The sequence below is a fragment of the Aspergillus vadensis genome, assembly GCF_003184925.1.
Source record: "Aspergillus vadensis CBS 113365 unplaced genomic scaffold BO88scaffold_11, whole genome shotgun sequence".
NCBI lineage: Eukaryota > Fungi > Ascomycota > Eurotiomycetes > Eurotiales > Aspergillaceae > Aspergillus > Aspergillus vadensis.
Window position 1 is genome coordinate 434,786 of NW_020292049.1, and position 24,793 is coordinate 459,578.

The 24,793-nt window shown below is 50.9% G+C and overlaps 11 protein-coding genes across 11 annotated transcripts; 5 read left to right on the forward strand and 6 right to left on the reverse strand.

Moving 5' to 3' along the window:
- The first annotated feature begins 71 nt into the window (after positions 1 to 71).
- Positions 72 to 1,533, forward strand: BO88DRAFT_487940 (NAD(P)-dependent alcohol dehydrogenase). The gene is made up of 2 exons (XM_025712584.1): positions 72 to 196; positions 265 to 1,533. Exons 1-2 carry the CDS (start codon positions 131 to 133, stop codon positions 1,417 to 1,419), a joined length of 1,221 nt encoding a protein of 406 aa, XP_025562957.1. The 5' UTR covers positions 72 to 130; the 3' UTR covers positions 1,420 to 1,533.
- A 1,076-nt stretch (positions 1,534 to 2,609) lies between these two features.
- BO88DRAFT_453612 (uncharacterized protein) lies at positions 2,610 to 3,138 on the reverse strand (the record flags this gene model as incomplete). Its single annotated transcript, XM_025710758.1, has 3 exons — positions 2,610 to 2,714; positions 2,801 to 2,958; positions 3,021 to 3,138. 3 exons carry the CDS (start codon positions 3,136 to 3,138, stop codon positions 2,610 to 2,612), a joined length of 381 nt encoding a protein of 126 aa, XP_025562958.1.
- A 689-nt stretch (positions 3,139 to 3,827) lies between these two features.
- Positions 3,828 to 5,456, reverse strand: BO88DRAFT_462532 (aldehyde dehydrogenase family protein; the record flags this gene model as incomplete). Its single annotated transcript, XM_025711221.1, has 4 exons — positions 3,828 to 3,972; positions 4,030 to 4,475; positions 4,530 to 4,923; positions 4,984 to 5,456. 4 exons carry the CDS (start codon positions 5,454 to 5,456, stop codon positions 3,828 to 3,830), a joined length of 1,458 nt encoding a protein of 485 aa, XP_025562959.1.
- A 320-nt stretch (positions 5,457 to 5,776) lies between these two features.
- On the forward strand, positions 5,777 to 7,040 carry BO88DRAFT_340412 (uncharacterized protein; the record flags this gene model as incomplete). The annotated part of the gene is made up of 5 exons (XM_025703058.1): positions 5,777 to 5,963; positions 6,018 to 6,088; positions 6,160 to 6,533; positions 6,608 to 6,672; positions 6,727 to 7,040. The coding sequence occupies 5 exons, from the start codon at positions 5,777 to 5,779 to the stop codon at positions 7,038 to 7,040; spliced, it is 1,011 nt and encodes a 336-aa protein (XP_025562960.1).
- A 1,408-nt stretch (positions 7,041 to 8,448) lies between these two features.
- BO88DRAFT_404870 (Ketol-acid reductoisomerase) lies at positions 8,449 to 10,254 on the forward strand. Its single transcript, XM_025706735.1, has 2 exons — positions 8,449 to 9,667; positions 9,735 to 10,254. The coding sequence occupies exons 1-2, from the start codon at positions 8,490 to 8,492 to the stop codon at positions 9,760 to 9,762; spliced, it is 1,206 nt and encodes a 401-aa protein (XP_025562961.1). The 5' UTR covers positions 8,449 to 8,489; the 3' UTR covers positions 9,763 to 10,254.
- Positions 10,255 to 10,301: 47 nt separating this feature from the next.
- Positions 10,302 to 11,797, reverse strand: BO88DRAFT_415096 (tryptophan--tRNA ligase WRS1; the record flags this gene model as incomplete). Its single annotated transcript, XM_025708195.1, has 4 exons — positions 10,302 to 10,670; positions 10,732 to 11,056; positions 11,112 to 11,609; positions 11,682 to 11,797. The coding sequence occupies 4 exons, from the start codon at positions 11,795 to 11,797 to the stop codon at positions 10,302 to 10,304; spliced, it is 1,308 nt and encodes a 435-aa protein (XP_025562962.1).
- A 443-nt stretch (positions 11,798 to 12,240) lies between these two features.
- Positions 12,241 to 13,599, forward strand: BO88DRAFT_404871 (threonine/serine dehydratase). Its single transcript, XM_025706736.1, has 2 exons — positions 12,241 to 12,655; positions 12,709 to 13,599. The coding sequence occupies exons 1-2, from the start codon at positions 12,319 to 12,321 to the stop codon at positions 13,503 to 13,505; spliced, it is 1,134 nt and encodes a 377-aa protein (XP_025562963.1). The 5' UTR covers positions 12,241 to 12,318; the 3' UTR covers positions 13,506 to 13,599.
- On the reverse strand, positions 13,583 to 17,070 carry BO88DRAFT_443814 (uncharacterized protein; the record flags this gene model as incomplete). The annotated part of the gene is made up of 5 exons (XM_025710054.1): positions 16,786 to 17,070; positions 15,959 to 16,722; positions 15,663 to 15,746; positions 15,351 to 15,596; positions 13,583 to 14,875 (listed from the first exon to the last, which is right to left on the reverse strand). The coding sequence occupies exons 1-5, from the start codon at positions 17,054 to 17,056 to the stop codon at positions 13,583 to 13,585; spliced, it is 2,658 nt and encodes an 885-aa protein (XP_025562964.1). The 5' UTR covers positions 17,057 to 17,070.
- A 399-nt stretch (positions 17,071 to 17,469) lies between these two features.
- On the forward strand, positions 17,470 to 18,088 carry BO88DRAFT_487946 (cytochrome c oxidase subunit VIIa; the record flags this gene model as incomplete). The annotated part of the gene is made up of 4 exons (XM_025712585.1): positions 17,470 to 17,556; positions 17,660 to 17,702; positions 17,872 to 17,907; positions 18,009 to 18,088. Exons 1-4 carry the CDS (start codon positions 17,530 to 17,532, stop codon positions 18,086 to 18,088), a joined length of 186 nt encoding a protein of 61 aa, XP_025562965.1. The 5' UTR covers positions 17,470 to 17,529.
- Positions 18,089 to 18,771: 683 nt separating this feature from the next.
- Positions 18,772 to 19,686, reverse strand: BO88DRAFT_388412 (NEDD8-conjugating protein UBC12; the record flags this gene model as incomplete). The annotated part of the gene is made up of 4 exons (XM_025704865.1): positions 19,586 to 19,686; positions 19,402 to 19,492; positions 19,006 to 19,295; positions 18,772 to 18,924 (listed from the first exon to the last, which is right to left on the reverse strand). Exons 1-4 carry the CDS (start codon positions 19,604 to 19,606, stop codon positions 18,772 to 18,774), a joined length of 555 nt encoding a protein of 184 aa, XP_025562966.1. The 5' UTR covers positions 19,607 to 19,686.
- A 483-nt stretch (positions 19,687 to 20,169) lies between these two features.
- chsG (chitin synthase class III) lies at positions 20,170 to 23,493 on the reverse strand (the record flags this gene model as incomplete). Its single annotated transcript, XM_025711222.1, has 6 exons — positions 20,170 to 20,553; positions 20,622 to 21,451; positions 21,517 to 22,363; positions 22,415 to 22,776; positions 22,841 to 23,324; positions 23,407 to 23,493. The coding sequence occupies 6 exons, from the start codon at positions 23,491 to 23,493 to the stop codon at positions 20,416 to 20,418; spliced, it is 2,748 nt and encodes a 915-aa protein (XP_025562967.1). The 3' UTR covers positions 20,170 to 20,415.
- Positions 23,494 to 24,793: the final 1,300 nt, after the last annotated feature.

Consider the following 24,793-nt stretch of genomic DNA (forward strand, 5'->3'; position numbering starts at 1 on the left):
CGACTGAATCCATTACTTCTCATTCAAAAGATTACAATTTCTTCCCCCACGTCATGTATTGGGTTCCATTCCTCTTTTCATTCCTTTTTACACCCCTCCTTCCTATTCCAACTTCTCTCATACATTCATCATGACCGTCAACTCTACAGAAACCACCCAGGCCCTCGTCCTGCACGGCGCCAAAGATCTCCGCCTAGTAAGAGCTTCCCCGCACCCCACTCTCCTACTCTTTCTATCTTCAAAAACATCTCTGACAAACCCCAGGAATCGCGCCCTCTCTCCCCTCCAACCGGCAGTGAAGTCCAAGTCGCCATTCGCGCCACTGGTCTCTGTGGCTCCGACCTGCACTACTACACCCACGGGCGCAATGGCGACTTCGTAGTGCGCGAACCCATGTGCCTGGGCCACGAATCCTCCGGCATCGTCACAGCCATCGGCCCCGAGGTGACCACCCACGCCGTGGGCGACCGCGTCGCCCTAGAAGTCGGCTTTGCCTGTCGTCAATGCGCCCTCTGTCAACAAGGGCGCTATAACATCTGCCCTCAGATGAAGTTCCGCAGCAGCGCGAAACTCTTCCCCCATCTCGACGGCACCCTCATGGAACGTACCAACCACCCCGCCTCCCTCTGCCACAAGCTTCCCTCTCACGTCTCCTACGCCGGCGGTGCCCTCGTCGAGCCCCTCGCCGTCTGCCTACATGCCATCCGCCGCTCCCGGCCCCCAACCGCCGAGGACGTCTCCCTCGCGCAGTCTCTCGGCGAACCCACCGCTGCCTTGATCTTCGGTGCCGGCGCTATCGGCCTCCTGCTGGCCTCTGCGCTGGCCGCCTCCCAGAACTTTTCCTCCATCGTGGTGGCAGACATTGATGCCTCCCGACTGGCTATTGCCGATGAGCTGGGACTGGGTCTCAAGACCACTCTCATCCCCAAGGCGGATCCCGCGAACCCCGCGCCAGCCCGCGATGCCCCGGCCGCGGAGCAGACGGCTTGGGCGCTGCAGAATGCCCAGCGCGTGGCGGGAATCTTGAAGGAGTCAGCGAGTGTGGAGAAGACAGGCTATGCGCGCGTGTACGATTGCACCGGTGTGCCGGCGTGCGTGCAGGCGGGAATCTATGCTGCGGGGGCGGGTGGAGTGTTGGTACAGATTGGCATGGGCCATCCCGTACAAACGCTCCCTGTTGGAGCGGCGGCGCTGAGAGAGGTCGACATTCTGGGGGTGTTCCGGTATGATGGGTATGCGTATCCAGCGGCCATTGAGCTGATGGCGAGTGGGAAGATGGATCGCGTGGAGAAGATGGTGGTGACGCATCGGGTGGCGCTGGCGGATGGGGATCGAGCGTTCAACCTGTCAGGCAAGGGAGTGGATGAGGAGGGGAGACCTGTAGTGAAGGTGGTTATTGAGAGTGGAAGCGATGCTTGAGCGGATGAACGAATCTATTTAAAATGATGACGGTGACGATGACGACGATGATGAAGTTACGGAGTGTATAGTAGTAGAGCAATCCCGGAGAACAATTCCGCCTTCACATAACACTACATACAGTATATATGAAAAAAATACTACCCCAACTAGATGGTTTACCTGTTATATACCCCAACCATACCTAACTACATGGTCACAATATTAGTCACCTCCTCTAGTCTCCGGATGTTGAACCGTTATCGCTACCTCTGATATAACTTCAGCATTCAGGATCATCCTCGTATCCCCAAACTATGGCCGGCACAATGTCACTGATGCCGATATTTTACTCTGATAATGTTATCAACGACACGTCATCTACGTGTTTTCCCGGGCTTCTGAGATATTGTTGTTGGATAATCTTCGAAGTAAATTCTGTCACTTTTCTCCAAGTCCCTGATCCGGTCCATGAGACTCAAATATAGAGCCTACAGCATTGAATAAATAAAGGACATGCTCGAAGGTGCTAATTTGTTGGGAATGCCTCAGAGAAGAGAACGACATGAACAATGATAATTGCAGGGTCAAGTTGGAAAGAAGTAAAATAACAGGTTGCTTGAATTTCCAGAATTGAGGTCACAACAAATAAGAAAGAGATCATGGTAATAAAGCATGCATCAACGAGCTGAACAGAAACCCAGTGACGAACCATGTTTAGGTGTTGGTACACATCGTATGCATACTTCATGTATGTTAACTCTCGGAGAATTTCTTTGATTCGTCAGTGGTATTCGAGCCTGAATTTCTACAAACTGGACAGTATAGCATCAGAAAAGCAGGTTCTAGTTTTGAGATTCCGGTTTAAATTCCATCTTTAATCTTATCTAACAACGTATCAATAAGTTATTCTCACTGCAGCACCGACATTCCCGGTGAGAAGTAGTTGTGAGTCTCAATCTGCACGAATACTAGCAAACTTCATCCTTAAGAACTCCAGGCTTGTTAACATGCTAATCCTTGGTCCCAATATCTTGTCGCCGCTATAAGAAGCCGAGATATCACCGCTATCTTGACATCTTGTCATGGCATTTATTCATGAACCATTATTTTTATTCTTGGCTATGATCTCCGCTGATTTCTCGATACGGTCTGCGATCTGATCAAAGTCACTCCGCAATGCTGCCTTGACTTCCAATTGCTTTATGTTTCTACCGGCCGGGGCGGTATTTTTCCTCCGAAAGAGGTGTCGCTCCTGATCGCGACGAGGACCCTTTGTTCTTGGCCTTATCTTTCTCCGACGCAAGCCGTTTGTACTAGACATATGTTAGCGCAATCTGCATACTTTCGAGCAAATAGACGCCCGTTAAACCATGGCAATCATTTGCGCAGGTCTTCTTACTTCTTCATTTGTATCATCAAGGTGCAGAAGCCGGAGGAAAACATGCTGCTCTTCAAATGAACTAAATTTGACTTTCTGCTTTATGTCATAGGAGAAGTCACCGAGCCGGTGGACGATGAGAGCATATTTAGCTGCTTCCTGGTGTTTGTCGGGCTGTTCTTATGTGACATCAGTACTTGATGGTCATGTGCCGCATACAGGTATGTCTCCTATGTCTTACTTTGGTACAAGCTGTGCAGGTCAACATAGCGGTCTATCGCAGTAGACTTCACTTTCGGACAGCTGTGCAGAAACCAGGTGATCTCCTCATAGGCCTCGCGGTACAGCTTCTCTTCCATTGTGGTGTGAATAGAGTTCATCTCGGAAAGGCTCTGCCACGAGTAGGGTAGCAAAAGCTAGTGCAACTAGTTGAAGAGATCTGATAGGCCCCAATGGCTGACTTGGACTTATCTAATCCCTTTTGACAGTCACTTATGATATTTCTGGGTAAGATCAGACAAGCAGCGCCGACCGGGGCTCAGGGGAGTTGAAGTATGAATAGTGCGGTCGTAGTGACAGCTGGTATTCAGGGGTGACGGAACAGCTTCCCGGATGGAATGGTAGAGATGATGAAATGACAGAGAGTGGTGAAGAGAAGAAGGTAGAAGAGTCAGAAGAGAAAGACAGGGAGGGAAATGGATAGAAAAACGGGCAAGATAAACACAGTGAATGGTAGTTTCTGCAAGATCATGCCTGCTGTTTAGGATCAGTATATACTTACTGATAGCACGGATGCCCCGTGGTCATCAATCGATAAGTATAGGGTTGAGTTCCTTGTCACCATTGCATGGACCACCATTTACCAGTTGTAAACGACTTACCGTAGCAAAGTAATCACTGAGGTTCATATAGATCTAAGCAGTGCGTATATGTGAACGAGTTGATGATACATCTTCCATTGCCAGACATGTGTTTTCCGAGACATTTACAAGTCACCAAGTAAGATAAGCATCTGACAATGTACTTCTCACCTCTTCCATACGCTACCTCAATCCTTCCAAGTCACAGACTTAGTCACAAGGTACTCATTCAATCCCTCCTCTGCATTGAACCGCCCCCAACCGGAGTCCTTGGTCCCACCATGTGGAAGGACCGGTTCATCATGCATATTCATACCGTTTATATGCACAGCGCTGGATCAGTCAGTATCTCTGCTTAGCCATCCTCATCTACTTAGGTAAGTAACATACCCAAACTCCAGCTGCTTAGCTATTGCAAGACCTTTACGAAGGTCTTTCGTGAATACGGAAGCAGAGCTACCGTATCCAACACTATTGGCAATTCTGACAGCTTCATCGTCGCTCCTGACAAGCATGCAAGCCGTCAATGTAGTATATTCCCCCTCGAGCCACACTCTCATGTTTGGGTTAACATTAGCGAGCACGAACGGGCCAATACTCAGAACACCGTCGCAACTTGGCTCGGTCTCAAGCTTTCCATGGAGTAACTCGGCTCCACATTCCACAGAGTTCGTAATCAGGCTCTCCACGTGAGCCCTTATAAATGCTTTGACGAATATGGGCGGAAGCACTTGAGCATCCGTCATGCTCAGAGCATATTTCAGGGCATCCATGAATTCTTCAGCAATAGAGGCATCAACAAGGATACGACCAGTTGACATGTAGATTCGATAGGACTATCCTTAATCAGTAATGTATTCTCACCGATGAGAGTGAATGACAAATCATACGTTCAACATAACACCAGCCAGCACGCCCTCCACAGCAACCGGGACATCAGCATCCGCACAAACAATGGCATAATCCTGCCCCATAGTGTCGATCAACGATGGCTTGATGTACCTGCCACAAATAGCAGCAATCTGTTTCCCCACATATAAACTCCCCGTGGAATTGACCTTCCGTATCGCCGGATGCCCAATCATGGCATTCATAATGTGAGGCATATCCTCTCGGCAGGTATATATGACATTCAAGCATCCATCCGGAAGGCCTGCTTCCCAAAAGGCTCGGCCAATGGACCAATAACATCGCGGAGTTTGCGCTGAAGACAAAAGGACAGCGGTATTTCCAGCTGCGAGAGCGCAGGCTGCCGCACGAATCCCGGATATATAAGGGGCAGTACTACAGATATACGTTGTTAGCAAGACTGGCGACTGGTGTAATACGATCAGCTTTCCCTACCTGGGCACCATCCCTAATATGACACCCATGGGCTCCTTGGAGACAATTGCACTCTGACCTTCTCCTTCAACCACCGGCACACTCCCACAGATTGAAGGTATACGACCTGCAATATCCCTCAGCATACTGCTCGCAAGAGGAATGACAAAACTCTTGATGGCCTCAACGTCAGCACCCGTCTCAATATGCATATAGTTTGCGAATTCTCTTCGACGTCTCTCGAGAACATTAGCTGTCTCAAGCAGGATATAACGTTTGACGGCAAGCATGGTACGAGCCCACGCTGGAAATGCTGCATTCGCTGTCTCAATAGCCGTCGTCGCATCGGCAAACGTAGCACATTCTGCTTCCCAGCAAGTCTCGCCGGTTACAGGGCTCTCAATTTCGAACAAGTGCGCGCCGCCATAGTCTCGGCCGTTGATGAGCAGGGGAACCGTGGCGACAGAGGCTGCGATAGCCGTGGAAGGATCCATGATCAGTCACCCAGGATGTAAGGATGGAAAACGATTTGTTAGTTTTGCTTAGTGGTGAGCAGGTGGAAGAAGGACGTGGGCTGGTGACACAGGGTTATGATGGAAGAAAGCCACTGACGGGGATTGCCAGCCCGTCCCTCCCGCTCATGGGCAGTCACTAGGGGTTACATTGCACAACCCCATCGGAAGAAAGAGTATCTGATCCCAGAACGCAATAAAAGTCTAATGGGACCCAAAGCTGACTTGATTCCCCGCAGCTCGTCACTCACGTTGCCTTTTGCTCCTCCTTGAGGCTCATTGCGCATCATCTGTGAATCAGGATGGGCCCCAGCGCCAAGGGGAAGGAGATGATTGTGATTGTCTCCGTCCTGGTCGGCCTTGCGTGTCTCAGTATGGCTTTACGATTTGTTGCCAGAGTTAAGCGGCGCACTGGCTTCGGGGTAGATGATTGTCTCTGCTTCGTGGCTGTCATATTGATGTTGGGGATGTTGATTGAGCTGATTCTGTGTAAGCTTCTGGATGCTCTCAATAGCCCCTGCCTGACTGGATTAATTGTATCAGGGTGTTTCATTGGTGGGAATGGCTACCATTTCTCTGATCTCGATACTAGGACCATTACACTGTTCTATAAAGTGGGTATTTCACTTAAGATACATTATCCTCAGCAGCCTTGTCCTTCAAGCCCTCACTGAGATTCAACAAGATATTCCTGTCCAGCCAATTCACCTATTTCATCCTGACCCCGGTGATCAAGATCTCCTTCATCTGTTTCTACCGCCGCCTCTTCACCACTAAACGCTTCCTTCGCTTCACCTTCTGCCTAAATATGCTCATTACCGCATGGTCTTCTGGTATCTTCTTAGCCTGTGCATTGCAATGCCGCCCGCTTCGCGCCTACTGGGATATGAACGTCAAGGGACGCTGCTTCAGCGCAACCACTTTCATCATTGTTAACCAGGCGTTCAACGTGGTCATGGACTTTGTCATCCTCGCAGTCCCGATACCTATGATTTGGAGACTGCATCGCTCATGGCAGGATAAGCTGGCGTTGAACGCCGTTTTTGCGCTAGGTGCATTGTGAGTTGACATTGGCTTCTGGCTTTCAGATCCTTAATGGAAGATTAAATTTTAATATTCCTTCCCCTCGATAGTGTATGTTTCGCAAGTATATATCGAATAATAGTTCTATTCTATATTGACCTGAAGGACGTGACATGTGAGACTCTTCATGACCACCCTAACACATTGAGAAAAGGTTAATTATGATTAGATACGATCTACGACGCCACCCTATGGACCCATATCGAGCCATCTGTCGGGCTAGTCGTTTCCTGTCTCCCAATCATCCGCGGTATGTTTCCACGATGTACATCGGCGGGTCACAAACAGCGGACGACTTCAAGTTTAGGGCATTCTTCGACTGGTACAACTTGGTCTGGTGGTATTGACCACGAGTGTTTTGATGGTCGAAAAGGGCTACGAGGCGGGTGTGCAATTGGGGGGAGGACCTGTCGTCGGTCTGGGAATGTGATTGAACTCGAGAATATAAGGGTGACGACGGATATAGAGGTGCAGATTGGGTGATAACCTTTCTCTCTAGAAGAAAGTGGGGATTCATTTCGACCACGGCCTATATAACTGAGGTTTAGCATAAGCTCCCCCATCTAAAGTATTAGGGTTGAGATGCCCTAACGCCAAGGGCAAGGAAAAGATGGAAGGGCGAAGCTGCTCTTGCGTGAAACTCTTTCTCATCCTCTTGCTGTCTTTGAATGCTTGCCATAGATGAATACTATCGACATGATAATGCTCCCATATGTATGGTATCCTTCTACCTCTGAGGGGGTGAGGGGAGTAGGGGCTACATTGAGACGCCGTGGCTTCCTAGGATCGAGCATGCCATATCTCCCGCTACCCCTCCTGTAAGAAAGCATTGCAGTGCTGACAGCAGTGTGCTTCCTATACTAGTAATCAGGGTCACTCAAAGCTGATGCGAGACTGAGGACGGGGTTTCAAACAGAACTGTCCAACATCAACAAAGGCCGCATGATCATGTTCCGCTATATTACATTCAATTCCGATTTCTATACGCTTTCAATCAGCCGTCATCGCCAAGCCAAGGGCAAAAGCATTTAAGGGATGCAGTGAGCTACATATAACTTTAAATCTGGCTTTCGACGGATATCACCAACTTAGAGATCGATAATATGATGTTGCGAGGAATTCTCAGAGCCGATATGTTCCCAATGTTTGAATTGGGGTCCACTACGCTTCAAGCCAAAGGAAAATATATTTATCTCGGATACTAATATTGTGGTGAGCAGTCCGGCCGAATGTTATGATGGCATGTACTAGAATTGGAATTAATGTACAGTTATTATTTTATAAGTTTCCAAAACTAAACTCCTATCTCGGCATTCTACATTTTAGTCATTGATATCCTCCCAGTATACTCTATATCATCATTTAACGTGACTCAAAATGCCAAGAATCTAGCTAGCTGCTAGCTAACACATGAAACGGGGTCTTCTAGGCCTTGGAGAACCCCTTAGCGTCCCAATATACAGTCCTCGGACAGCCAATCCGGTTAGAATGTCTGTATAGCTCCATCACCAGCACTGAGTCAAGGTGCGTGAGTCACCGAGTCGTCTTTCCCCAGACTCCATCTGGGGCATCAAAACCTGCAACAGGAAAGAAAAGCCCAGCTGCGTATCAGGTGACTTCCCCGTAGCGAGCGGCGACAGACTAGCCCCGAAGCGGCAAGGCTCGCGCCTCAGGTGATCTCCACGTCCACGGAACGCGCAGCCATTGACCAATCAAATGCCCGGCAATCCGACATCGGCCGGGGAGTGGCAGTCCAACTCCGGATCACGTGCCCCAGAGCAGGCCGATCTCGTCCCCAGCAACGAGTTTATAAAGTTGCAACCGGCTGCTTCCATCCTCCCTCTTCCCTTTTCCTCTTTCCCATCCAATTTCTTCACTTCCTTTCTTTCCATCTCACCCTCTCCCCTCTTCCTCTCACACCCTCTTCACACAATGGCCTCCCGTGGACTTCCCCGTGCCCTCCGCCTGGCCCGCGTCTCGGCCCCCCGGTCCGTCGTGACTGCTGCTCTCCCCCGTCCCTCCCTGGCCAAGGCTGCCTCCGCCGCTCTCCCCCGTGTGACCGCCACCCCCGTTGTCCCCTCCCGCGGTGTTAAGACCATCACCTTCGCCGATGACAAGGAGACCGTCTACGAGCGTGAGGACTGGCCCCGTGAGAAGCTCCAGGAGTACTTCAAGAACGACACCCTTGCCCTGATCGGCTACGGCTCCCAGGGTCACGGTCAGGGTCTCAACCTCCGTGACCAGGGTCTGAACGTCATTGTCGGTGTCCGTAAGGATGGTGCTTCCTGGAAGGAGGCCATCCAGGACGGCTGGGTTCCCGGCAAGAACCTGTTCGATGTCACCGAGGCTGTCCAGAAGGGTACCATCATCATGAACCTGCTCTCCGACGCTGCTCAGTCCGAGACCTGGCCCACCCTGAAGCCCCTCATCACCAAGGGCAAGACTCTCTACTTCTCCCACGGTTTCTCCCCCGTCTTCAAGGACCTCACCAAGGTCGATGTTCCCACCGACGTCGACGTCATCCTCGTCGCCCCCAAGGGTTCCGGCCGTACCGTCCGTACCCTCTTCCGTGAGGGCCGTGGTATCAACTCCTCCGTCGCCGTCTTCCAGGACGTCACCGGCCAGGCCAAGGAGCGCGCCATTGCCATGGGTGTTGCCGTCGGTTCCGGCTACCTCTACGAGACCACCTTCGAGAAGGAGGTCTACTCCGACCTCTACGGTGAGCGTGGTTGCCTCATGGGTGGTATCCACGGTATGTTCCTCGCTCAGTACGAGGTCCTCCGTGAGCGTGGCCACTCCCCCTCCGAGGCTTTCAACGAGACCGTCGAGGAGGCTACCCAGTCCCTCTACCCTCTCATCGGTGCCAACGGCATGGACTGGATGTACGCCGCTTGCTCCACCACCGCCCGTCGTGGTGCCCTCGACTGGTCCAACCGCTTCAAGGACAACCTGAAGCCCCTCTTCAACGAGCTCTACGACAGCGTCCGTGATGGCTCCGAGACCAAGCGCTCGCTCGAGTACAACTCCCAGAAGGACTACCGCGAGAAGTACGAGAAGGAGATGCAGGACATCCGTGATCTCGAAATCTGGCGCGCCGGCAAGGCCGTTCGGTACGTTATTCCCCAATACTTATATTCTTATTTATGAGAATTTCTGCTAACATTTCTATTCTTATAGCTCCCTCCGCCCCGAGAACCAGAAGTAAATCTATTCATAATGTGTTATTAGCATATCCCCGGTGGGAAAAGTTACGATGTACCATGATCTAGGGAATTGTTTTCAGTCGAGTTTCTTATTATAACTGGGTTGTATATCGGGCCGGAATAAAATTTTCTTATTCATTCTTCATATTCTTTTCCTCAATTGAGTATCAATTGTAGTTGTGTGGAGTGGTAGTTGTAAGAAGAGGTGGTCATGAGTCATCGACTAGGAAAATTGCAACGGGCGGCAGATCATCCGGGGCCAGATTTCCCCGCGATCCGATCTGCATTGTTGATGAATTTACCACCAAGTACAATCTCATGTTTTACATTTTTGCTGAGTGCCAATACTTTAATATTGGTATCTAGAAAGAAAATGGATGATGAATACAATCTATACAATATGCAACCGAACACCAAATCTATTTATTTCAACGCTTTCATGTCTTCGCTTGGATATTAGACAACGGTATATGGATCTAACCCCAGCATCATAAATCCAATCCTGCAGCCAGCTACTCACTCCACAAACGAGGTTCACTAGTCACGCGCTTTCCTTTTCCTTCTTAGTGCGGATGGCAGGGGCAGGGGCCGGAACGGGGTTGGGGTTGCCCTTCCACTCCAGCTTGCGGGGCTTCATGTACGCCGCCAGCACCTCGTCGGTGACTTCCTTTCTCTTCTCCTGGAACGCAGCAACATACTGCTGCAGCACCTCGATGGTCATCTTCTTGAGCTCACCAGTCAGGAGCTCACCGCTCTTGTAGTTCTTGTAGATCTCTTCCAGCTTGGCGTCGTCCTCCTCGAAGTAGGTCAGGTAGACGTAGGAAACGTCGACGTCGGGGTTTCCACCTAGGCGTCGATGGTCCTCGATGCTCACTTGGCCACCGCTGAAGGCGTACTTGTTGATCTTGGTCTGGATTGTGCATGATCTGTTAGTATGCAAAAAGCATTTTCGTTGAGGCTATCACTCTTACCTTGATCTGCTTGGGAGTGTCGGTCATGAAGATGGCCGAGTTGGGGTCGGAGGAGGACATCTTGCCGCCTGCTCCTTGCAGGGCAGTGAGGAACTTGGAGTGGATCAAGGCGGGCTTGGGGGAGGGGAAGCGCATGCGGTGGGCGTTGTCACGGAGCAGACGGAAGTAGGGATCCTGGTCAATACCCATAGGGATCAAACACTGGATGTTGGCAATCTCCTGGGTACGCTCGGTGGAGGGCTCGTCCTTCCAGATCTCAGGGTAGGAGGTAGCGAAAGCGGCGACACACTGAAGGGAGGGAAAGAAGATGCGACCGATGTTGGTGCTGCAAATTGTTAGTCTCCCGATGATGTTTATATGGAATGTGTAGATCAACATACCTCTCGTTGAAGCCGAACGCACCACGGACTTGGTTGAAAGTGACCAGCTTTCCGAACTCCCAGGCGTTCATGAGGAAGTGGTTGCTGACGTACTTCAAGTCGCTGTAAATGAAGGTCTTCTTGAGATCGAACCCCAGGGCGATAATGTCCTTGGCGTTCTCCATGGCGAAGTGCATGGCATCCTCGAACGTTATGCTGTCCTTGAACAAAGCCTTCTCGTCGTCCGTAAGCATGAAGACCAAGGGGACGTCGAAAACATCCTGCAGCCACTTGGTGAACTGCAGGGGGATGGTGTGACCCAGATGCAAACTGCCGGTACTGGGACCACGACCGGTGTAGAGGAAGAAAGGCTCGCCACGCTCGTAGAGGGTCAGGATGCGGTCGAAGTCACGGTGACTGAAGAACAGGCCGCGTCGGAGCCAGCGATGCGGCTTGTGTCCGGTCACCTTCTCGAAGCGCTCAAGGAGCTTGTCGTCGATGATGGATGTGTTCCATTTCCTGTAATTGGAGGTGGTTAGTGGCTTGTTGCGTGAATTGCAATAAGCGCTTCAATGGCGGGGTAGCACATACCGACAGATGGCCTCATAGTTGATGGCGACCACCTCTCCGTTCTCGTCGCGGGCACCCTCCACGGACCAAGGATTGATATCCTGTTCTTGCGCGGTGTGCGACTGCTCCTCGGCCATGTTTGCAATCTGTTCTAGGACTGTGGAGGGGGTTTGGAAAGGAAGCGCAACGAGGGGAAGTGAGTCAGGGAGCGACGAGATGAATCTATTCAGTCTTTCTTTTGCCCCTCCTGCCCTTGCCCGATTCGGCCACAGTCACGTGGCGGGGAAGATGCGGCATGACAGCGCGCTAGTCCTAATCGGGTATTGTTGCTATCGGAGTAAAATGACTGTCCAACATATGCCGCGCAATACAGATGACATTTCTGCAAATTGGATTTACTTCAATTTGTTCTCAGCCTTAGCTGATGTTCTGCAATCTCAACGCCTTGCAATTTTCCAGTTTCGACTGTGTTGGCGCAATGCGGGGGTCCGATGGCGGAGATGTATCCCCAGCGCCGACTCGGATGCCGCTTATCACCCGGCCTTTTCCCCTCTGCCCTTTTCTCCGCAACTCTATCATACTACTATAGTACCATTGAGTCACCGATCTAAGTACTCTACCATTGGAAGTCAGTTCATAGACAAACAAGTCTTTCAAAATGGGTGACCCCTCCGTGCTCGTGCAATCTTTGACACCTTCAGCTATCCATGAGGCCTACTCCCTCATCCAACCCTATGTGCACCGCACGCCTCTCCTCACCTGCCAAACCCTCAACAACATTGCCTCGGCGCCGCAATCCCCAGAGGCATTGACTGGCACCTCCTTTGAGGGCCAAGCTCCTGCCAATCCCAAGTTCCGCTTCTTCTTCAAATGCGAGAACTACCAACGGATAGGTGCCTTCAAGGCCCGAGGAGCCTTCCACGCTCTGTTACGACTCATCACCGAACGGGGGAAGGAGGATGTACAGAAACGGGGTGTTATCACCCACAGCTCTGGTAGGCCCAAACACTTTTGAATGAAGCGACACCTTATTTATCAGTTCGTGTAGGAAACCACGCTCAAGCTCTGGCTCTCGCTGCCGCCACCCTTGGTGTTCCCGCCTACATTATCATGCCCAGTATTAGCACGCCCTCCAAGATCGCTGGGACGCGCTCCCATGGTGCAGAGGTCATCTTCAGTGGTTCCACGAGCGTCGAGCGCGAAGCTGTCGTCGCTGATGTGCAAGCCAAGACCGGTGCAATTCTGATCCCGCCCTATGATGACTTCAATATCATCTGCGGCCAGGGTACCACCGCTCTCGAGCTTGAGGAGCAGTACAAGGAGCTGCTGGCTGAGAAGCCACATCTGAGCATCCGCGAGGGGTCTAAGGCTCTTGATGCTGTCTTCACACCCATTGGTGGAGGTGGTCTCAATTCCGGTGTTGCAACCTTCTTCTCAGACAAGACAACCAAGGTGTTTGGTGCGGAACCCAGTTTCGAGGGCGCAGACGATTGCCGGCGCGGACTGGAAGCCGGGGAGCGGGTTCCGGCAGTGTCGACACTGACCATCGCGGACGGGTTGCGGACACCGGTTGGCTTGTTGAACTGGGAGGTGATCTCGGACCGGAATAAGGTCGCTGGCGTATATGCCGTGACGGAGGAGCAGATCAAGGCGGCAATGCGTCTGGTTCTAGAGCGCATGAAGGTAATGGTGGAGCCAAGCGCTGTGGTGGGTTTGGCCGTTTGCCTGTATAACGAGGAGTTCCGACGACTGGTCGAGAAGGAGGCTCCTGAGGGTTGGGATGTGGGCATCGTGTTCAGCGGTGGAAACACCACGGTTGAGGCCATCGGAAAGTTGTTCAGTTAAGAAAGCATGTATAATCTGCTTGGGGCCACTGTCTCAAATCACGTCTGTACAGTGTACATAGCTAGATGAGAAATGTATCAACCGATGTCGACCCCGTCTCTTCCTATGCGAAAGGCGAATTTGCCGCCATTATTTTGTTTCAGGCCCTCCAGAACCCTACGAGGCCATTCATCGCGTCTCCATTCATTTACCCATCCGGAGAACCTTCCGTGACTGACAACTTCTTGTCGACGAGGCGCACCGCGCTGCGCATTTTGCGCAGTCATAGTAGGCGGAAAGGGACGAACTGAATCACGTTGAACAACAATTCGTAGAGAAGGAAATCTACCCCAAGGAGCTGGCAGATCAGACCCAAAAGAAGGCGCCTTTGTTATAGAGGGGCGTGGGTTATACAAGTCGTACGGTCCTGATGGTGCATACGCTGGGTTACCACCACGAGCACCGTGGAATCTTCCTTGAACAGTGGTGGTGTAAACCACCATACAACCTAAAAGTCGCTGTAATCTTTTCAGTTCCGCCACAAAGGCAGCATATAGTTCTGAAATCTGGAACCGTCGCTTCCGAGTACGCTCATGCTCCAAGTCAGCATCGACCCGCCCGATATCTTCCACTCGAGAGATTTCGTCTTGTAATCTATCTTGCCAGAAGAACGCATTGGCACTATCCAGGTAGATAGTATGCACGGGTCTAGTGGAGGACAAATGGCGAGATAAGTCAAGAATGTAGGCATCCAGGTTTTGAAGTGTAGCAAGGAGAGCAGCTGATGATTGTGGACGGAAGACGTGGACATGTTGCAGACTGGCGACAAGCATAGTTTCGATATCAAAATTGTCCGCTTCAGATGACATTTCAGATGATTCCTCAGCTATTACGTCAATTCTGGCCTGAACAAACCCTCTAAGCACTGCTCTCAGCCGCTCAGCGTCAAACCGACCGTCCGTGTCAATGAATATCACTGCCGATTCATGCCCACCGAGCGGGACGCCATTGACCACAGATGGTAAGATAGCGACTGCAGCGAGACAATACAGAAGATGGGACTTTCCAGCTGCAGACAGCTTGCTAGAGATCTCCAGGACTGCTTCTGTGCGGTTGATGTTCAACATCGGCAAACTATGCATGCCTACATGCTCATCGTTAATGAGTTCGCCTTGAGCTGGGAGTTCGCCCTCAGTGCCATGGAAGTCTGCTCCCTGGGCATCCCCAGAATGATCATGTTGCAGATCCCCTTCCAGATGTATGTTCTGTGCAGCAGGGGCGGGCGTTGTGAAAATACCCATAAGATCATCAAGCACTTGGACACCCAGTCTGGGCCTTAAGGCATCATCATCACCAATTCCATGTGATAGGTTTCTTAAGTCGTGCAGAAGCTTCTCATGTTAGCATCCATTCAGCAAGGTTTCAAAAAAGTATCCACAAAGAACAATAAGGCTATGATGCAGAACCATGCAGTAAACCGAGACACCGACCCATACATACCTCGTCAAGTCTCTCCTCATACACCTCCCCAAGAAGCTCTCCCCCAAAGTTGGCAGCCATTTGACACAATTGCAATATCTACAAATGTGACAAAGCTCAACATTGTCCGCTGAAATAATGGATAAGCAGTGGCGGACTCCGAACCCCTCCAGGAGTTGATAGAATCACAAAATCACCGCGGGCTGACCCGTTGTGACGATAACTGGTAAGGATGGATCGCGGCGCCGGCGAACGCGAACGCTTCCGCTCCATCCACTTTTCTTCCTTTCCCCAATACCACCTGTCTTGCTCGTCATTATTCCCAGCTGCGGATGAATTGTTCAAGCCACCATACTTAGAGGACATTACTCAGAACCATAATTAGACACCTTCATCACCATGGCTCCTCTTGTCCCCGTTTTCTCCGCCGAGAGCCTTCCAGACCACGTCAACATCGTTACCAAGAACTTCCAAGAGAAGCGTCGCAAAGGCGGCCCTGTCGAGCTGGAGAAATGCAAGCTGCTCGAGATGGTCCAATACTCCTGCAATCCGCCGCAAGAGGGGATTCCTAAGCCGGGTGTGGTGAATTGCAAGCCGATTGTGAGGCTGTTTCGCCGGTGAGTTACCTTTTCGCTATGGGCTTGAGGGAATGGTTCAATGCTGACAGTCACTTCATGCTAGATGCGCTGGCGGATTAACGGTAGAAACGACTGCTTGGGAGCCGATCAGGATAGCGAAAGAAGAAGAGCAGCGTAAACGTGCTGCGGAGAGCAGCTCAAAGGCCTGATGGAAGGCTCCTTTCGATTACATGCATGGCAAGGAGTTGAACTGGCGTTCATTCTACTGATGATCACGATGGCAGTTAAGCTATGTGATTAACCAATTGAGTTGCATTATTTGACATCCTGCTCCATGGGTATCTTCTCGGTTATGCTACGATGAAAAAGCTGAACGCCTGACGCCTCTGCCTATCCTACACCTCATGATGCATTCACCCAGCTATCCACCCTCGACATATCGGGCGTATCCTTTGCACTTGATAGCTTGTTTTCCTCCGTTCGTCGGCTCCCAGATGTAGGCGCCCGTCGCCACAGGTCTCTCTCGCAGTTGATGATAGGAGGCAGCTCTATGTTCAACGCCAGCTTCGAGCGGGAGGCTTTATCTGCACCAGCTCCCGAGTCGATCTCCATGGGACCAGCAGAGTCTGGGCCCGTCCCGGGCTTCTGTATCTTCTTTGCGAGTGCTCTAACAGTCTTCTCAAACATTCCATCCATACTCTCCGCTCGTCGTCCCCATTGCTTCTTATCCCGGACCGATGAGCCGGAATTATTGTCTTTGAACGCCGCACGGGCCAACTTGCGCAGCGCCTCCTCGCCATGCCGACCATCCTCTGTTGCTCGCTCTCGAATAACGCGCGGATCTTGCTCTCGTTCCGTGAAGACCGGTGTGTGACGATACGTGTGTTTACTAGGAAAATCGGGGAAATGTTTCGGGATATGGGCGTTGTGAACGCGATCGTCTTCGCCGCTGAGCTGCGGCCCTAAGGATGGCAAAGTCTTGAACGAGTCCTCTTCCGGCGGAGGACTTGATAAAAGGGTGGGGATAGGTTCGATGTTTGGATGGCGTTTCACGTGCGGAATGAGGTCGCTGACCGGCACGGACTGTCTTTTCAAGGCATATTCGAAATCTTGGGGGATTGGTTGTATGCGCCGGCTGGAGAGCATCGCTTGGCGCACATATGAGGCGAATCTCAGCAGATCTAGTGACCAAATCCATCAATATCATGAACAATTCTTTCTGGGACCTAGGTTTCCCAACGTACATTCCTCCGTTACCCTGCGAAAGGCGTCCAGCGCTGCAGGGTCGGCGATATCAAATCCGCATTCTTGTAGATACTGTCCGATAGACCGGTTGAGGACATGGTCGATGCAGGCCTCGTCGACAATGGCGGGTTCCGGCAACGCTGGGGCGACGGGACTTTGTAGGCGATGATGATGGTGATAAGGGCGTTTCGTTCGTTTTACATCAGGGGCATCTGGACCTTCTGGTATGGAGGAAGAGGATCGTTTGACAGTGGGTTCCGAGGAGACCATGGCGCCGGTGGTCTTGATGGATGGATGGGGAGAGATCCAGAAACGGCGCCAAACACAAGAACCGCGTGAGGTCACGTGTTTATGCCTGAGGCAGATACCACTACAGCCCAGTCATCAGCTTCAATGCTCAATCAGGACTTGGTAAACCAGAATTACAATAACAATATTTATAAATTTAGATAACAATAGCCAAACTCATAAATATACCCCCTTATAAACTGTGTAGTATTCGGGCTATCACCAAACGTTCGCAGCAGCAACCCACCCTCAAAAGTCAGGCCACTCACAGCCGTCGCTTACTACACGCCGGCCCGGAAAGCTTCACCTCGACTTTCACTCTCGACATCACCGCTCGCTTTCCCTCTCCTCTCCTCTCCTCTCCGCACCCCCCACCACCACCCCAGCAGGTCAATTCTTGCGCGAATCTCCTCTACCCGTTTCTCAGATCTGTCTGAAGACACTAATATCTCACAATGGCCTCCGTTGCTCCCATCACCGGCGTACGTACAACCCTCCTCCTACCCAACTCACCCGGGACCACATCCACAACCCCATGGCCTCCCCCAGATTTGGAACCCTACAAGCTAACATTTTGCACTTCAGATGCTCCGCCGCACCCTGGTCCTTGACCTGAGCACCGCTTTCGGTGAGTCCGCCTACGACCCCGCGCTTCCATTGACCCGAGATGTCTTCATATGATTTCCTTTCTACCCATATATTCGAATTGCATACAAGCATTGTTACATCGGCATCTGCCCCGCGCGCAAAATACCGACCCGCCAAAAGAGCAATTGACTGATTTGATTATCTCGCAGGTTTCGGTACCACTTTCGGCTACCTCTGGTGGTACGGTACGTATACGACAGACCTTCCTCCAATCCCTCCTCCTCCTTCCCTTTTCAACAAACTACACCCTAGAGGTACCAGTCACTAACGATAAACCACTATACAGGCTTCCACCTCCCCCGCGTCCGCGCCCGTGACGACTACTACACCCGCCTCGAGGCCGAGCGCGCTGCTGCCCAGCAGTAAATTCGCATCGGCAGCACAAATGCATTCGACTTCGCGCGTTGATTGGGGGCCTCCCAATGTACCTCGTTTAATTATGCCGGATGGAACCGGGATGCGTCAGCTACGTGATTTGGGGGAGTGGAGTGTGGGGAATGTGTAGCTGATAGGATGTGATTGACATTGTTTTTGTTGTCTGGTATATTGCGTGGGTTTTGGGTTGGGTTTCCCGGTTGATGGTGCGAGTTGAATGTGTTTGTGGAATTGAAAGAATAGAAGAAGGGAAGAAAGAAGAACGTTTCCTCGAGTGCTTTTTTTTGTCTGTTGTATATACGCTTGTACTCATACATGCGGTTGTTTGGGATTATCTGGTTGGTTGTTCTTGTGTTTGTCGTAGGGAGGGACATTAAGTGGTTTGTAGGTTGTAGTGAGGGTCAGTATTGTACATGTTACTCGGCAGTAATCTCATAAAAATGTGTTCATTTCTTTCATTCATAAGCAGGGAATCTATCCAGTCGCTAATTAATCCAAGTGGAAATGTAGGCCATGCACGTAAAACTCCCCCTAATCAACACAACACACAGACACAGACACACAGCATCCACCACACCACCACCATTATACCTTATGCCCATCAGGCAAGAGCAACTAATATCAATCACTACCTACCAACCACACAGGGGCAGGCCAGACTCCACCACCACCATTCACCGCATAACACGCTCATACTGTATCCCCCTCACGCTACCACCACCCATCGATGTCCTAACATTGCGCTTGAACGCCTCCCGGTTCTGTCTCAGATCGTCGGCGGCCTCCTTGTTCAGCGGATCGGAAGCATTCGGCTCGAGGAAGAGGAACTAAACAAAGCGTAAAAGGTTAACACTCCACTCCTTTCACAAAATAACAATCATGATAAAAAGGAAGAAAAAAGAACCCACCTGCATCCCCACAATAACCGCATTCAAATTCAACACGGGCTTCCAATCCTCCCTCAGAATATTCAAACACACATTCCCCTCAAGATCAATATTCGGATGGTAGATCTTCTGCGTACACTTGACCTTTGGCGGATCATGCGGGAAGTTCTGATTGACGGTGAAGTTGAAGTGAAAAGCGCCGCCCTTGTACATGCCCTCGTCCGGCTCGATAGTAAGAGTGAAGTTTAGGATGTCGTCGGGGTTCGGGAAGGACATTTTCATTGTACTTCCGAGGGTGAGTTCTTGCAGGTCTGTTTCATATGTCGATTTCGATGTTAGTTAAATGTCCTGAGGGGTGTGGTGTGGTTTGAGAAAAGGTAGTAGGGCAGGTAGATAGGTAGGTAGGGACATTCAGACCTCGTTGCACGCGCAGCTGAGCGGCGGTGACCTTCTTCTTCTTTTTACCGGCAGCTCCTTCGGCATTCTCAGCTTGTTGCTGCTGTTGTTTCTGTTTGAGAGGGTGTTAGTGAGGTGGAAGGAGGGTACATATGGGTTGGTTGGTTGGTTGGCAGGTGGATGGATGGAATCAGTCGCGACATACCATAGACCATATCTTCAACATCGTGGCTGATCTTGCGGGCTCGCGATCACCTGTGTGTGGGTTTGGTAGGATCTAGAGTTGTTTGTAAAAAGTTAGGTCTAGGGATTTTCGTATGGGATCGCTATCCCAGAGTCTTCGTAGTGTTGAGTGGGTGAAGAGGGGAGGAAAGGCTGCGGGGTCCTTTCGTTGGCCGGTACAACTGATCTCCACTTCAGCGTAGAGGGAACGGTGGCAAGACAGGAGAAGCCAGTCCTGTATCTCAACTTAGAGAGGCGGCAGGCCACGACAGAAGAAAAGTGTGTGTATTATTGCGTGTAGAAAGGCAACAGAGCGATTATCAGAGACAGGTGATAGCCGGACTGCCGCAGAGAGCGGGCGGCGGCCTGACGCCATGGGCCACCCATTGCACCACCGCCTGCCCGTACCAGTTGCCACTCATGCCCATATCAGCGGTTTATTACATTCTCTCTTCCTATCATTCAGTATATGGCCATGCAACTTCTTGTTATTATGAGGGTTTCATTTTGAACATTATCTGTGGGAATCCCGCGTAAAACAGTCATCCGATCGCCTTCCACGCCCTTGAATACATCCCATTTCTAATGCGCTAAGAGTCTACAAAACATTGTCGTGCCTGCAGTCCCTATGAAATGTGCAAATCCAACCTGAAACAAAACGCGGCCGAACCTGGGAAACAAAGAATAAACATCGTATGTAGAATACAAGATTGCGACAAAAATGTGCCAAGAATAACTCCACGAGGCCTCTGCCGGCCATGAGCAAAGCACCCCTCATTGACAACTTTTCGTTCATTATGCTGCGCACCTTCTCTAGCGGCGGGCGAAGCAACACATCACACCGGTCTTACCCAGGAACCAGCAAGCTCCGATGAAGCGGAATAGCGCGACAACGGCGTTGGACCACAGTAGAGCCTGGAAGAAACGTGACGTACGATCGGTGGCAGAGTTCTGTATGAAGCCGTTAGTTTCGTCTTTTGGAACATCGAGACTCTGTTTGTTGCAGAGGATATACGTACCGTGAAGCCAAACTTATCCACACCATCGCTGGTAATGCAAACAGCCATCAGAGCGTTACTGAAGATCCAGAATGTTACCAGTCTCGTACGGAAGCTCTTGTACGAGTCATCCAAACTCTTCTCATCCTTCTCTTCGGGAGCCACATATGGTGTCAAAGCACGCTTCACCGTAGCTTCAAACTGGCTGTCAATATCGGCTTGAGGCTTGTCAATTTCCTCAATGACAGTTTCCTTGCCTCCTTCCTTGGTCGTCTTCGCCGAGGGAAGAGCATCCGCCTTGTCAGAACCCTTGGTACCCCAGGACACATCGTGCCAGTTGCTGAATGCATACACGTTGAGAATGTTGATGTAAGAAGACTGCACGGCCATGTACTGAGGGAACGAGGTGAACATGTGCCACGGGTCCATGTACATGAACGAAGCGACGAAGTAGAGACCGAAAGTGGCAGCAAGCGCAATGATAATGATACCGGCACCGGTCGACCCAAAGAACGAACCAAGGAACGCACCAACGCCGTGTGTGGTATCGAAGTCCATCGGAGCGCTACCGCTGAAAGCGCGGACCACCAGGTATAGTGCATCGACGACAACGTAGAGTTGAATGATACCGAAAACAACGAAAGATGCGAGGTACGAGAACCGAGAACCCTTGGGGCGGTTACCCAAGGCCAGAATGAACTGGAGGAGCAGGAAACCAAGGTAGGCATATTTGACGATGGTGTTGACGATGGGAGTTGCCGTCTTGCCAAAGGGGAAACCAGTGTGACCGTTGCTAGGGCTAGGAGTACCGACAAGGTCCATGATGACCGATGTTGTAAGCCAGTAAGAAGCTGGTTTCTAAAGTCAGTAAAGTCCTCAAATTTGTGCAATAGACGAATAGAATCGCTAAACATACCCAGAGAGAACCATGTAAGAATCGTTGAGAAAGTGTTGTACAGCATCTGAATATGAAGGAAGAACATCCGAATGATGTTGTGGCCACTCTTGTACATACGTCCAAAGTGCATGAGCGAATAGATACCGGCGGCGAAGGATCCGTTCAACCAACGACGACGCTGCGAGATAAACTCCGCAGCACCTTCAGGTACGTCAGTTTCACCCTTCGAGGCTTTAACATATGACAAATGCCACTTTGAGCCAGCCTTGGCAACCAGCTCGAAACACAAGATACGGTCCTCGGCCAAGAACATGTTCTTCTTGAAGATGTTCATTCCCTCGATACCCTTCTTACCCAGCTGTTTGGAGAGAGTATGATCACCATGGAAATACTGCTCCAATGGACGACCCATAATTGCACGGAATCGGTATGCCGAGAAAGCACCAGGCAACACACTGACATAACCGAAAGAACTCTCCAACGGCTTGTCCAGAATGTTACTGATCTTGTACTCAAAATTCTGGGCTGCCACGAGAGGGTTGATGAGGTTTCTCCAACCCTTACCCAACATGGCGTGAATTTCACCACAAGCACCTCCGAGATCCTTGTCGTTGTAGAAGGCCTCCCACAAGGCCAGAAGTGACTTGTGGCCAGGCTTGGTACCAGCATCGAGAAGAATGCAGACTTCGGGGTTCAAGATACGGCCGAAAGCGTTAAATAGCCATCTATGAGAGTTGATCTTTTTGCTGTTCTTCTGCTTCAAACAGAACATCATCTGAACTGGAGGTAGCGTGCTGGGGCCGTCATCTGTCGGGCGAATGAGCTGCTGGTTGGGGGTAACGGATAATTGCGTCGTGTATTCGAACTATCAGCTGTTAGCATTCTCCAGATGTGTATATTCTGGGGTTGCGCATACGATGTGGGCAACGGTTTCCTTTCCATCAACATCACGCTTCATGACGCCATCCTGGTAAATACCAACGGTGGCCAAGACGTCCAGCACATCCTTGTCACAGGGGTCGATACCATCGAAAACCAGGCAGACCACAATCTTTTGCCAGGCCGGTCCACCCTTGTTCCAGAATTCGGACTTCTTCAAATTCACAATATCACGAATGTTTTGCATAACACCGTGCAGCGTACGAGCTGTAAGAGTCTTGTCTTCGTTGTAATACGTGATAGCAATCAACAACTCGGTATGTCTGTTGTACATGGCAGGACGAAGGTTATAGCCATTATGAAGGGTAAACTCATTAGGATCACATGTGGCTGCGGTGTCTGTACCAAGGGAATTCTCCGTTAGTTCCGAGAAGCTGCATGATTGGGCCGTTGCGTAACTTACATCGCATGTGTGTGAATTCTTCGCTTCCGCCCTCCAGGTCGTTCCTATACTTCGCCTGGATTGCATTTTGGATAGCACTAGGCACCGGGTAGTCAACACTCAGGACTGAGCCCTGCACAAGCTTGACCTTTCTGGTAGCGTAGCGGCGCAGACCACCACCGCCGCCACCACTACCTGCACCTCCAGGGGCCTGTCTCTGGCGCCAAGCCTCTGTTGACGAGGTTTCGCTACGAGCATAGGGCGAAGCCACACGGCCGGGGACGCCAAAGGCAGTGGCGGGGTTCTCTCCAGACTGTGCAGAGTAAACAGAGCCACCTGCACTGTAGGGATCATGATAACCCGCATCGGCAGCATATGTCTCGGTCAAGCTGTATCCAGAGGTGGGCCGAGCCGGGGACAGATTGCGCTGCTGGGGGTCATCGAATGGACCTGTGAACGGGCCCGTTTGGCTCGATAGCAATCCTCTAGACGCTTCTTCTTCATACTAGAGATCATCCAAGTTTTCATGTTAGTTGATTGTTTTGTCCAGGCGCGATGTCACACGGCCAGTAGAACTGAAAACCTACGTTGTTTCCGGCAGGTAGATCCTGGAGCCGATGTCCACCATCGTCGTAGCCGGGAGGCGAGTGATTACCAGTGCCTTGGTAGGCCATGGTTGATGAACGATATTAAAGTCGTAATATGTGTGAACTGAATTTGGACGCTCAAGCAAAGCCCCGTGGAAACAGAATGCAAGGATGGCGCAAGAAGCAATGAGGCGTGAGGGTATCAGGGAAACAAGGAGCAAGGAGTGCACCGACTGGGGAAGTCAGACAACGGAGCAAGTAAATAAAGCGGGCAACCACCCCAAGCGGAGGGAGCAGACAAACAAGCGCTCTAATGGCCGGGGATGCGCGAGAGGGTAGAAACGAGCGAAGGGGGGACGAACAGTTGAAAGAAGAAACTGGTCGAAGGGCGCGAGCAACAGCAGGAACGTGAAAAAGCCGCCAGGGCTGAGCAGAGGTACCTTGCGATCGCAGGTGATGGATGAGGGTAGAAGCTCGGGAAGCCCGTCTGACCGTGGCGGACAAGAAGGGTTGGGGTTTTGGTGAAAGGGTTTCCCAAAACAAAGCTGGGAGGGGCAGGAGGAGGATGAGAAGGGAAAGAAAGAGGAAGAGAGAAGTGAGACTGGGCGGGATGGGGATGGACGAGAAGGTCTCAGGATAGGAAAAGGGTAAAAAAGAAAAAAATAGGAAGAGAAGGGAAGAAAAGGGAAAAAAGGCCCAGAAAGGCACGACAAGCTGAGAGAGACAGCTTTCCTTTGAAATGGTAATGGTCAAGGGTCGCCCTGGCGGTTTTTTTTGGTTGGCAGTGTTCGAGACGGGGGTGGAAAGCCTTGGGGGGGGTGTGGGTAATTGGATTCCTAACCAAAAGGCTGGATACACTTGAGATCTCCCTGCGATCACGGCGGATACCGATGATGGCTGCTGGCTTACTAGTCGATCAAATCCTAATTATTGTCACTTGTCTGTCTCTATGTCTTACTTGCTGCCCTTTGATCTACCACCTGAGAAATTGAAGGTAAAAAAGAGTATTCCTAATTATTCACAGGTTCTTGTTCTGTACATTCACGAAATGGAAAAAAAAGAAATCCAAACACGCCTTGTTGGGGGAAGGGAATGAATTGCTGGGCTGTTTGGCCATTTCCTCTTTGGTATCCCCTCATATTTCTTCTTTTGACCGCAAGGTTGGGCAGGCTATTTGCCCACGGATCGTCTCCTGCATCATATTCTTCCATCTTTCCTTCCAGACTCTTTCTCCTACTTACTTACTTGTTATGGACAGAGCGAGCAGAGCCACTCGCAGTAATTTTCCCTGTCAATACATAACGCCCCTGACTGTTACAAGTTGAGGGCATTGTTCTGCTCCCCCTCCTTGGCTCTTTGCTCCGCACTTCAAGTGTTATGTATTTAA

Coding starts and splice junctions, on each gene's coding strand:
- BO88DRAFT_487940 (XM_025712584.1), top strand. CDS start 131: ATGACCGTCAACTCTACAGAAACCACCCAGGCCCTCGTCCTGCACGGC. Junction 197..264: donor GCGCCAAAGATCTCCGCCTA/GTAAGAGCTTCC, acceptor GACAAACCCCAG/GAATCGCGCCCTCTCTCCCC.
- BO88DRAFT_404870 (XM_025706735.1), top strand. CDS start 8,490: ATGGCCTCCCGTGGACTTCCCCGTGCCCTCCGCCTGGCCCGCGTCTCG. Junction 9,668..9,734: donor CGCGCCGGCAAGGCCGTTCG/GTACGTTATTCC, acceptor CTATTCTTATAG/CTCCCTCCGCCCCGAGAACC.
- BO88DRAFT_404871 (XM_025706736.1), top strand. CDS start 12,319: ATGGGTGACCCCTCCGTGCTCGTGCAATCTTTGACACCTTCAGCTATC. Junction 12,656..12,708: donor TGTTATCACCCACAGCTCTG/GTAGGCCCAAAC, acceptor CAGTTCGTGTAG/GAAACCACGCTCAAGCTCTG.